General features: G+C 39.3%; 1 protein-coding gene across 1 annotated transcript in view; it reads right to left on the bottom strand.

Moving 5' to 3' along the window:
* TBC1D10A (TBC1 domain family member 10A) overlaps nucleotides 1-9,893 on the bottom strand; it is a gene marked incomplete in the record, with an annotated part of 1,058,544 nt that extends 1,048,651 nt beyond the window's left edge. The window contains 1 exon segment of the mRNA XM_044065589.1: nucleotides 9,426-9,893. Within this exon segment, the coding sequence (XP_043921524.1) occupies nucleotides 9,426-9,616 (191 nt within the window).
* Between the last annotated feature and the right edge of the window lie 3,227 nt (nucleotides 9,894-13,120).

Raw genomic sequence — 13,120 nt, 5'->3', positions numbered from 1 at the left:
TTTTTAAACGGAAACTGGGCAGGGCACACTCGGAAAACATACTTGCTTTTCAGTCAGTGCAAGCATACTTATACCTAGCATAGCTCATTTAGGAAAAGTATGCAGTCAGTACAGGAAACAAAGTCATGCTTATAAACAGTCTCACTCAGAACCAAGTACTCAAAAAAACTGCTCAGCTACACTATCAAATAACCCTTAACATTCTACCAGAAAAGTAATCACTTTTCCTATAAGGCTACATATGCCAGCAGCAAGTCTGTTTGCATCCTGGAATTATAGACAGTAAATCTATTATGTTACTGCCACAGTCTCCTGGTGGTACTAATCAACCAAACCAAGGACTACTTTAAGGCCACCATCTTGAGGATAAATGTTTATATGCGTAAATGGAACAATCTATAGCAACTGAAAACAGCAGTATGGCAGAACCCATTCCAGTAAAACACACGTAAACCTTCCCAGTTTGCAACTTACTCTGCTTCTCCACTAACACATGAAATATTGCACCTATGACCATGCCTTGGAAAGCATATTTGCAATAGGAGAGAATGCATAAAGAAACATCCCCTTCCAAGAGAATAAATGTACCCCCCCTCCACCCCCGACTTCACTCTGTCCCTCTTCAGGCAGTCTGGCTACAATTTTGCTAGATAAACCATTTCATTCAAGATTGGGAATAGCTCTACCTTACTAAACAGCACTGGCAACAAGCTAGACAAAACAAGCTACCCTCCTTTATTGATTCACAATCTTAAATACTGCAGTTGTTACCACAACTTTCAATGTTCACTGTACCATTACAACATAAATTACATTGTTGTTCATGTAGCAGTAATAATGCTCCAAATTCACAAAAGGTAAATACTTTATTTTGTTAGGCAGTTTTCCTACACCAAAAAAGTGTTTGGCCGTTTTTGTTTAGCCTCAACACCGTTGAGCTCTAATCAAGCCACAGCTAAAAGTGCACCCAACACAGAATGTCTGAAAGATTTTCACAACTTTAAAAGCTGTAGTACACTACGATGTCACACACAGAATTTGGCAGGCTTAAGTGCTTAACGGCTTTAAAACGCATTTATTCAAAAGGTAAACTGGTTCTTGCTGCTGTCTGCGTGGCAGGACCAAGCAACTTTAGTGCGCCCACACATTTATTCTCTAACTAATACACTAGAGCAGCTAAACAACCTTGTACCACAAAATAATTATTACCTAACCCAATAATGCAATTACATGTTCTCAAAATGGATGCTAATACACAGGGGTTTGTCTTACTCCAAACAGAATTTTAAAAATAAAATGGAAATAGCTCTTTCTTGTGCTGGAGATGTGCGCAAGTGTATAATGCTGACTGGACTCACTTTTAATGTTCTTTATTAACTTTTTTTTGGTCTCAAAACTGAAAAGTTTCTTTACAAGCATTTTTCTTTGAGAAATTTTCTTTAAATTTTTAATTTTATTCAATGAAAAGGATACAAGGAATGGCAGCTATACTTCTTTAAACTATTTTAGCAGTAGCTAGGAAAGCCTTACAAAGAAATGGAAAAAAAAATTCTTCACTGTTTAAAAGAAAGACTTAGTTTTGTTACAGGAAACGGGCTACACAGAATCCAAAACCACAGAAAATTCCCCAAATACAATTCACAAATAATCCTGGGAAAGTAATTTCACTCACAGACTTCTGAATACTTCTACCAAATCAATGACTAATTCCTACTATGACTAATGAGAAAGTCTGGAGACAATTTTTGCCCCTAATCTATTTTCAGGCCAATAGAAAGTTGTTTTTGTGCTTCCCGCATAATTTACTGTTATTGCATATGACACTAAGCATTTTAACGGTTGTCCATTTTTTGAAAAAGAAACATTATTTGGGAAAAAATGGATGCCAAGATTCACTTCTGAATTTCTTAACATCTATGCCCTCCAACCCATAGCACTATATTTAGGATGGATACCTCGGTAATAGTCTTCTGTATGTACACATATTTAGATGTACAGTGATTCTATCCACACACACTAAAGTGGTCAGTGGTATGAAGGGTTAACTTACCACATAAATTTTCTCTTGTACAAATTATAAGCTATCAGAAGAGAAGCATATTACGTTACAAAGGCTAATATCGGTATTAGTGTTCACAAGCGTGCAAGACTTCATGTTCACAACAAGCAAATGGCTGCACACAGGATCTCCACCTGCATATTCAGGAGCATCTCCTGACTCAGTTCGGGTACCCTGACTGAATAAGTAGAAAGTTTGTTAATTAGGATGCGCAGAAAGCATATACCTGGTTACACCCTTGCCATGTAAGCCAAGTGAGCAAAACAATTTCAGAGAATTAATATTTTGCTCAGCTCACAAACAATATATTCTTCAAACACAATAATAAGCCAGAAAACGCACAAGTGAGCCAAGTGTATCCACTGTACTGCAAGGTTCATCATACCAGATCCCAGTCGTCACCTACATTAAGAGAATGGTAATAAAGATTTTAGTATACGTGTGCCATCCTTAGATGCGCAGTAATATGCATAAAACAGCAAAGAGAAGATAAATTGTTAGGACTTCCATTAAACAGTTAAAAATTTAAGCACAGAACTCCTTCCACACCCTTGTGACCGTAAAATGCATTTTGAAAATATGCCCTTGTTTCATTCACATCTGATTTCTAGGATATCTTCTTCCTTAGCTGTTAATGACCTCTGCAGCTACAGCAACTCTACAACATGGGGGGGGGGGGGGGGGTCATGCTCCCAGCCTGTACCTTTAAACAAATTCTGGATCAATGTGCCTGACTTAAACAAGTGCTGCTTCCTTTTTGGACTCCTAGGGTCCTCTGTAGCTACACCAACTTCAAAGCATAAAGATTCTTGACTATGGTTACGCCCAGAATGACCCAAATTTGACTAGCAGGAACGGAGGGTGAGCAGTTGATGCAGGTGTACCAGTTCCACGGGTAAAAGTGCTGAGTGCCACTGCAAGATCTGAGAATGTAGTTCTCAGAGTTCAAAACTGAAGAGCATGAGCCCTTCAAGGAAAACAGATGCACTCTAATTGGAACTGCAGAGCAGAAGGGTGCATGCACAGAGTGTCCAGTGCATCATGTTGCTTTCTAGCCTTAGCTGGAGGTGTTAAAGGCATAAAAAAAAAAAAAAAAAAAAAAAAAAAAAAAAAAAAAAAAACACACAACACCAAGCCATTGCTGTAAACAGATGCAATACCAACTTCATCTTACCCCCACCAAACATCACAGAATACCTGTCAGGAAGAAACAGCTCAGCAGAGATTAGGCATTTAATAACAAGTGGTGGGAAATAAGCAAAAAAAAAAAAAAAAACATATAATATACATAACTGACTAGTTGCAAGGAAGACCCCACAGTTTTGCAGCTCACTACAAGCTAACATACTTTACAATATCTATATGCTGTTTTCAGAATATCTATATACTGTTAACCAAAGACTAGTACAGCGGGGGGGGAATGCAACCAAAGTTTCGTTTGACAACCTGATAACACAGAATAGCTAAACAACCATAACTAATAGCTAAACAAACAACCATAACGAATAAAGAAAGTTGTGCCTTAAAGAATATGCGTTCTCATGTCTAAACATTAGAGAAGTGACAAAAGTGTTATGACTTAGAATATTATTATTCTTGCTGAAAGAAAATTCGTTTGACAACCTGATAACACAGAATAGCTAAACAACCATAACTAATAGCTAAACAAACAACCATAACGAATAAAGAAAGTTGTGCCTTAAAGAATATGCGTTCTCATGTCTAAACATTAGAGAAGTGACAAAAGTGTTATGACTTAGAATATTATTATTCTTGCTGAAAGAAAATTATATATATATATATATATATATATATATATATATATATATATATATCTTGTGCAATTACGTGCGTTACTAACGACACATTCTGTAAACACAACCTTAGATCTTTCTCCACCTAGCGGGCCTCAAACCACAGGTACTAACTTAACCACCAAAAGTAAAATGAAAGAAAACAAGCCAGACCTACAACTATTCCTAGTATTTGTGCAGAAGCTAGTTTAACAGTGAACACTTGCAGGGCAATGGATGGCAACAGGTAAGAAAGTGAGCATTTGCGCAAGTATGCTAGCTGTACGATCAGCTTCTGCTTTGCATAATGTTACCACAACTGACAGTGTTGGGATAGGTTATAATGGCCAATTAATGACATTATCCCCACTGGAGTCATGCGAGCCAAACTTAGTGGAAGCTTGTCTTCTGTATTAAACTACTTGCATGCTTCCATCTTTGTACTTGACAGAAATCTGCTGGGAGTTTTGGCACACCCCAGGACTGATTTGCATGAACCTCTCCATTCTGCCACAGTTTCAATGAGTTTGAAAGGCTGGTTCCTCTTTCCTAACTCCTGAGGTGATACTATTTGATTACTCTAATAAACCGCCTCTGTGATCTCACTAATGAGATACTGAATTATTTTACAAGGCTAGTCATCTAGTCGTGTAAGGGGAGAGCAATAAAGTAAAGTAGACAAATGCGGTTCTGTAGCAAGTCAGACTTGGAAGCTGTTTGAAGGAATTATGGGCAAAGGCAAATACCAAACATCCTTTGTCAACTGCTGCACAGTTATGTTGGGATAATCTGCAGAACTATGGTCTCCACTACACTTACATACATGGAAGCCACGGTAGCGTTGTTGCATCACAGCAAGAGGTTCTCCTGTCCGATTCTCAGCTGGAGCGCCTTGTGTGGAGTCTGCATATCCTCCCCGTGGTTGCTTGGCATTCAAAATACATGTGTGAATGGGTGCGCCTTTGTTGACGGTTGGGCGTCTGGCTGGCACCTCGGCACTGTAAAAATCTACTGCCAATCATTAGCGACCAGAGTTCTGCTGTGGCGACCCCTAACCGGGAAAAGCCAAAAGAAGAACTTCTGCTTTCAAGACATTTCCACACTGTGTAAGTAGTGGCTGGACTTCATATATAACAAACTTAGAATCAAATTGCAAAACAATTAGTAAATATACAGACAGTATTTTTCTGCTGCACACTGCTTCAAAATGAAGTCAACTCAACCATGTAAATTACTGTATGACTGCTATTCCCCAAGATGGTATATTAACCAATTAAGATCCAACGTCCAACTTGGATGATAAAAGATGAACAGGTTCAGCAATACCCATATTTATACAGACACGATCAAGTGAATTATTTATTAAAAAAGGGTTTTCTTATGGCAGTTAAAGATATCTGGGAAGATACTAAACAAGAGATAAACTGAGAAACTGGAAGCTCTTGCCTATGGATATGGACAGCAATGAGATGACTGCAAATTAAGGTTCAGAGAATATGCAGGAGGGGGCTAGAATCTACTGGAGAAAACTGGTATAGGAGCCAAGGTATTGGGAACAAAATGAGAGAGGGAAAGGTAATGGGTTGGGAAGAGGCCAAGACATGACATTTGGATTGATATACAAATCCATAACAAGGAGAACAGGGTATAGATAAATAGAAAAAAAGAAAATTCCGAAGTGAAAGATCTGCACTGGTTGAGTTTTTAACCAAATCTAGAAAGAAGATGCGGTTTAAAAAAGGGAGGCGGGATAATTAGCAGGGAATACAGAACATTGCACAATAACTACAAGTATCAGAGGCAGTCAGAAAAGACTCAAGATTAGATAAGCAATCCATAAAGAAACATAGGGAATACATATGTACTGCTGCCAAACATCAAAAAATCTAAAACATTAAAGTTTTTTTTTTTTGCCTGGGAGTATCTTCATAGTTTTATACCCCACGCAGACTCCAAATATTTTTCTCAGGTAGATGGCAAAATGTTGGAGGTGTAATGGAGAAGAAAGAAGTACCTGGCAGCATATGTTCCCAGAGTGCAATCAGCTGGCAGACTTTTTCCCTACAGGTACCCTGTCAGGAATACTGGGCGAGCAAATGTGTAACTAAACATATATTTTTTTCTGGCATACAGGATCCAAATTGCCTAGACATAGTAATACCTTGTTTCTGGCATGCCAAAAAAGCAATTACTACAACAATCAAAATCTAAACCAACTACACTTTAGTAAATACTGGAACAGAGAAAAAAAGCACAGGAAGTGGGATATTTATAAAAAAACAGTAAGAGAAAAAAATCTGACATTATGGAAACAGTGCATGCAAAAATGTTTTGCAGGAAGAACGAGGTTTAAGAGAAAAATTGCACAATTTATGTAGTGTCGCTTGGATTATATGATATAGAATATACGCATCATGTTTGTAAATGTGAACTTATTCAAACAATACAGGATATTTATTAAATGCACAAATACATGAAAATGTATATACACACACAAGATATCTAAAGCGTTCATAAATATTCTCTAACATATATGTATTTAATGCCTGTCATGTTAGATCTTTCAGGTTTTACTAATCATTGGACATCTTATACATATCACAGATATACTATAATACTGTACCACTCTTTTTTTTTTTAAACAAGAGATCAGTTATCTATAAATGTTTTGTTCTACAGTCTCTCTGAATTGCTGGTCATTAAGACATGGCCTTTAATGAATTATTCAAGTCAAGGTATATGCTCCTGCTTACAAAGCTCAAGGAAACAAAACCACAGCTATGTTAAGTTAGGCAGATGTCCACAAATAATTCCCAAAACAGTGCCATCTTGTATGCTTTCTAAAGATACCACCGTGTGGCAGCAAGACCATAGCCTGAAAAATAAAAACTTGGAGCCTTTACATTATACACATTGACGTCTGAAAGTAAGCAGAAATATAGACCAACAAAAGGGGGAAAATACACACACACAGAGAACCAATCCATAAGCTACACAGCTGGAGAGAAATTCTACTGCCATAACAAAGCAACATTAAAATCGCTCTACCAACCTAATCACTTCATAAACACACCCAACAACCAGACACTCTACAATATAAACAAAAATCACAAACAAGTTACTTCATTTAGTTATCCACCTGTATTCCTGACATGCAAGTCCAGTACTCAGTCTGTAGAACAGAAGTCAGTATATGATGAACTGCATGCACAGATGGTACACCGATACTCTCCTACTCTCTACTTAAAAAAAAAAAAAAGTGTGAATATGACTGGTATCCCATGCAAAACTTACATTACAAACTGCGACTTAGAAAACACTAGGACAACCCCAAAATTAAAATGCTTCACTAAAGAAATATTTGCAAACCCTAATCCATCCACGTCAAAAAAATAAAGTGATATGCAAATTTACAAATCTGTACATAAAATGCATCTACATGACAATACATGCAAAATGCAGTTTCTATACATTTTAAGAAAACGGTGGTTAATTATATTCTGAATAATGCAGAGTACAGATGTAACAACCCACAGTTCAGGAAACGGTCCCCTCACCCTCAATGTGCCTGGTATGTGAGCCTAAGACAAGTAACAAGGGTTTTGCATCATCACCGTAAAGAGGCACGCATTCTACTGCACTTACCAATAAAAACAAACACAAAACTAACTTAATATAAACATCTAGTAAGGACACAAACATTACCTTATATCTAGCATATACCATGTACCCAAAAAGATAACTATGAAGAAGTAGTGATCTACAAAGGATAAGGAACAGCTATGTAGTCTTAAAATATTGGTTCGCACTTAACTAGGTCAGGTTTAGCAAATAAAAGCAAAACAGTGTCTCTAACTGATAATCCGTTTAAAATAAATAAAAATCCACCTACAAAACAATTCTCATAGATGAGCACAGACAGAATGTCAAGAAAGCCATGAGGTAGAAACCAATTTGTGCATAAGTACCCTTTGCAGAGTCAAACAATAACAAATAACCAAACTTCAAAATACAATATTAAAGGGAATAAGTGAGCTAGCAAAAATGATATTATCCAGAGTGATGCACATTTGTTACACCGTGTGCCTAATTAAAAGGCTTGTATGTGGTCAACGTATAAACAATGTAGAAACAAAAAGGAAAGTTTGCTAAAGGGTGTGGAGGTGCAAAGCTTGAAACCTTCTATACAGTTCCAAACATCATGATTACACAATAAATCAGTACAATCGTTCAACAAGACAATGAAATTAAGGAAGAAAAAACAGTCATCTATTATTAGACGCACGCATTAATTACAGTGTGTATGTTTGTATACACACACGTACTTAACGTTGGTGTGTGCGCTCAGTTAATACATAGCAGAAAGTACCGGAAAATAGAATTACAGCGCACAATATTTCTATCAATAACCTGAACATACCAACCACTGGAAAAAAAAAACTAGTAAATTAACCCTATAAGAAAAGCAAGTCATTACATCTTCAGAATTAAAGGAATCAACCGTAATTCTTTTAGATGGCACAAACTTTAGACTGGAATTACAGAAACAGAAAAAAAAATCACATTAGTGAAGGCCCTGACAAATCTATGTGGAACTTGAGTACATAAGCCCTTACACTCACGTTATTTTGGAGAACTGAAGTTTCTAGGGGCTTTACCACAAAGCTGCCCACTCACTGAAATCGGATATCTGGTGAAAGTGTTTCATCTATTAACAATTACAGCTAAAAAATCCGATTAGAAAGTCAGAATGGTCTTAATTTGGTTTCTTTCAGCCCATTCTCTCCCGAGTTTAAAATTGTCCAAATTAAGGCGATGCCTTACAGAGACTTCTCTCAGGACATCCCACTTCCTCAATCAATGCAAAGCAGATGCTTTCAATTTACTATCAACACTAAACACCCATAACTACATTACTTATTCCATAACTTCTCTTATTAAGAGTTTCAGCTAGGGCAGTCCAATGTTCCGTAAAACTCGGGCAAAGAGAAGATAACGTACAATACTGAAAAAAAATCACATACAGATTTTAGTACAACACCACCGAGCTACTACGTCAAAACTAATCAGGTGTAAGCCTCTACAAAATATGTTTATGGTTCCGCGGGGTGCAGTAAAGCAAGTTTAAATGCAGGTGGAAAGCTGACACAGAAATAATGCAAGACTACCTTCCTGAATCTAGGAAGTTAATGAGAAACAGGAAAGCACATAGAAAAGGGCCCTTAACAACAAAACAGGGGTTAGTGTACAGGCAAACGCAATCGGGTAGAAACTGTGGTGACAGTGCGGGGGGGGGGGGGGGGTGAGGAAGGGGCAAGTACCTGTGCTAGGCGAGTCATGGGATTGATAATACTCGCAAAAATATCTGCTGCTGTATTCTGTATGTGTCTGAAGCGGTAGAAACACTGCCCAAAGTAGGTCAACAAATAACCCACTGCTGGGTAACTCAAAGTCCATCTGCTGCTCAGACTCAAATGAGCACTCCACAAGTCCAAAGGCAGCCTACATTATTCGAGTGCCACTGCAACTGTGACCCCAAAAGGCACCAACACATTACGGCCACAGGTACATACCAGTCATCCGCCTGCTGAGCGCCGCCAACGAAGCCGTAACGGTTGGTTTTCAGATCGCCAGCGTATCCGTTGAGCTCAGAATCTGAACCAAGCGAGCTGAGTTCCCTGCTGCCAGCCAGACTCTCCATGGCGCCACTGTACAAGCTCGTCTGTTCCACCGCATCCCGGTTCCTCTCCTCGCTGTTATCCATAATCCCCGGCTATGTCCACTCGACGAAATGCCACCACCGAACGATAATCACTGTCCTGGTGTCCCTGTGGCACCAGCCATCTTCAGTAGGGGCCGGTACTGCTCGTATCTCCTTAATGCCGCCCTGCTGTCTGTAAACCCTCGTGTGTATAAACACTCCCAATAACAGTAACACTTCGCTCCCTAAATCCACAAGCTGCCAGCACTGCTCCTTTTCGGGGGTCTAATTCTTACTGAGACTACTTTCGTAGGCAGATTCCGAATACCACGGAAATGGGCGTCACGAGCCAATTGAGGGGCGGGGCTTTGGTGAGAGGGCGAAACGGCAGAGAAAGCAACCCGCCCAGGTACCCCCAATCAGCTGGTGAAATAATTGCCGAGTGTTTACATTACTAGACCAGCGGTCACCCAGTTCTAAAGGATGTGTGGGTTCTCTTTTTAAAATAATTACTATTTAATTTGTGTGCAAAATAATAGTCAAGCAATCCTTCTTTCTTACTAAACGCGTTCTGGTCCACAACTCACTGGCGAATAAAGGACAACGCGGAAAAAATAATAACTGCAACGATGATTACTTGAATAATGTGTGATGACACGGTGTCACTAACCTTCAGAACTGAAGGATCACTCATTTTGTAGGGGCAATAGAAAAAGAAAATGAATGTTCTTGTGGAAAAGAGACAGCTAAGGAACATGTTCCAAAGCCACAGCTCTCAACTACTGTGCTTAAGTCAAGAATCTGGGACAAAGCATTGGAGTGGTAATCAAAAGATGGCTTTATTTTGTACCCGATTCAATCTAGAAGATGACATTTCCGTGTTGTGAAACAGTCTGAGACAATTTCAAATTTTTGGGGATATAAAAATTAATGAAGTTAAAAAATACAGTTGGATAAGTCCTACCTACCTGTAACAGTTGATGTTGTTAGAACACGCTGCCTCTCTGGCTTTTAGGAAGTAGTGCCCTGTAAACCTGCCTCTGACACTCCATCAACTCAGAGCTCCTCCCACTGCCTGTCTGTGGGTGTGAAGGACCAGTCACCTAACAAGACAAGGACTGCTCTTGTAACCTATAGAGAGAAGAACCCTTTCAGATTTCTAGGGTACATCAGGAAGATCAGATGAAGCTGCAAGCTTTGCAAACACTTACTGACCCAAACCAAACGCCACACATACACAAGACAATAACACTGCTAAAAAATTCTGCAGCAGCTCCTACAACAAACTATATACACCCAACAAAAATGGGGTGGGGGTAGTGTGAGAGTACTACCAGTAAAGCAGTGTACTTTATGAAAATGTACTGTTACAAGCAAGTAGTACTTAACACAACTGTACTATGTTCAACAAACACACTACCTTACTGGCATATGGGTAGATTGCCAAAGCTTGCTCAGCCTGGGTGGAAGAAGGATAAGGGTCCAGGAGTCCCTGAAAATGGATTTAGAAAAGGCATCCAGCTTGTAGTGCAGTGCAGCAACATGAGAGACCTCAGAGGATTCTGACCAAGAAAATTCAGGGCCTACAACACATGACCTACACAGACAGACTGAAGGCCATATCAGTTTACTCAGTATCATATAGAATGCTTAGAGGGAATTTGTGCCTGACCTACAGAGCAGTCTCAGACCCTACCTTGATGAAGCTGCTGCACATCCACAAATCCAATGGAACAAGATTCACTTGCTCTAGGGATCTTAACCAAGCCTGCAATATTAACAGGACATACTGGAGAGACAGATATGTCTCACAGACGCCACTCCTCTGGAAACTCCCAATTCATGTAAAACAGAGCTCCTGAATCACCCTATGTAAGCATAACCTAGACAGTTGGATGGGAAATCGTAAATTTACACTGGGGGGTTCACCTATGTCCCTCTTAGACAAGGGCAGCCGGTGATGATCTTAGATTCACACACAAACATACACTATATATCTTGGTCCATAAGGGAACAAGGGTATAACATGTCTAGGCTTGTAGAGGCCTTAGGGCCAATAGCCTAGGAACCTCCTATGATCCTATGTAAAGGTATGGACAGAGGGCCAAGTTATGCATGTAGAATACTCAGAAGCATAGCTGGCTCAAGAAGAGCCACAAACTAGTACTCTACCCCCTCAGCTCTTCAAGTGAAGAGCAAAAAAAAAGTATTTCTGCAAAACTGCAGGATGCCAGTTGGCTGGCTTCATGCAGATGGTACCAATCCAGCTCCCCCAGCTCTTCAAGTGAAAAGAAAAAAAAAATCTGCTCCTTCTACTGGTATACCAACCAAGTGGCCAGATACACAACACACACCTCTCCCTCCTGCCCCAGCCAATCATGTCCAATTTTTGCATCCAGGCACTGACCCTCCTTCCTATCATTTTAGTAAAATATAAATACATAAAATATTTTTTCTTTTTAAACTGTAGCAAATGTTGCTACAGTTTATACCCTGCATGGCGTAACTATGGGACTTAGGTTTTAGTTTAAAAAAAGAAACAAATCTTTTCTCTTTAAAAAAAACAGTTGCTACAGTTTATATCCTGCATAGAACTCTACAGTGCTCAGGTTTTAGTTAGAAAACATGCAGCAAGCAGTTTGCTACAGTTTAAACCACACGTGGAGAGCTACAGTGCTCAGGTTTGGCTGTTTTACTGTTTTTAAAAGCTGGTATTGCACTAAAGAGTAATCAAGAATTGGGAAGATGGATCAGATGGCCAATCATGCCCACTAACACTTAGCACCTTGGGCAGTTGCCCCTTTGCCCCAACCTAGCTCCCCTACTGAGAATAGTCCAGGAGTCCACTCCTTTCCATTACTCCACTAAAGAAGAGAAGACCCTGGTGGAACGTGCCTTTACCTTGCCATGGTGGGAGTAACAAAAACCAATACAAGAAGACAACCAATGTGCAAATGTTTGCTTACAGACAACTGATCTTTCTTTGCTCCGGTGAAAGAAATAAAAAGCCTTTTGGTGTTCCTAAAGAATTTCATTCTGTCAAGGTAGTACATGAGCTACTAATATACATCTAAGGTATGAAGTATCTTCCCTCTTATGTTCTGGAAAGAACACAGTAGAATTAATAGACTAACTGAGAGTGAATTCTGACACCACTTTCAGCATAAAAGAAGGATTAGTATGTAAAATCAGGTTAAGTTGTCCCACCATGAGAGACTGTAGCTCAGAAACTCGCCTTGCAGATGTCAAAACAATAAACAAAACAGTTTCCATGTTAAGAACTTTAGATCAGCTTGAGATACCAGTTCAAAAGGTGGTAAGGTCAACTTCTCAAGAACAAAGTTGAGAGCCCACGAAGGAGGAATTTACCTTCGAGGAGGTCTCATATACAAAATGCCCTTCTTGAGCTGTTTTAACAAAAGTGAAGATGAAATAGGGGGATCCATAGGCAGAATGGCAGAGATGGCCATGAAATGCACCTTAATGGGCACATATGATAAGCCATCCTGAAGTAGCTCATACAGATATTTCACGACCAGAGGGATAGTGAACTCAGTGGACCCCCTG

The sequence above is a fragment of the Protopterus annectens genome, chromosome 1.part0 (genome assembly GCF_019279795.1).
Source record: "Protopterus annectens isolate FY-2018-M chromosome 1.part0, PAN1.0, whole genome shotgun sequence".
In the NCBI taxonomy this organism is placed as follows: Eukaryota; Metazoa; Chordata; order Ceratodontiformes; family Protopteridae; genus Protopterus; species Protopterus annectens.
This window is presented reverse-complemented; position numbering and strand designations above follow the sequence as displayed.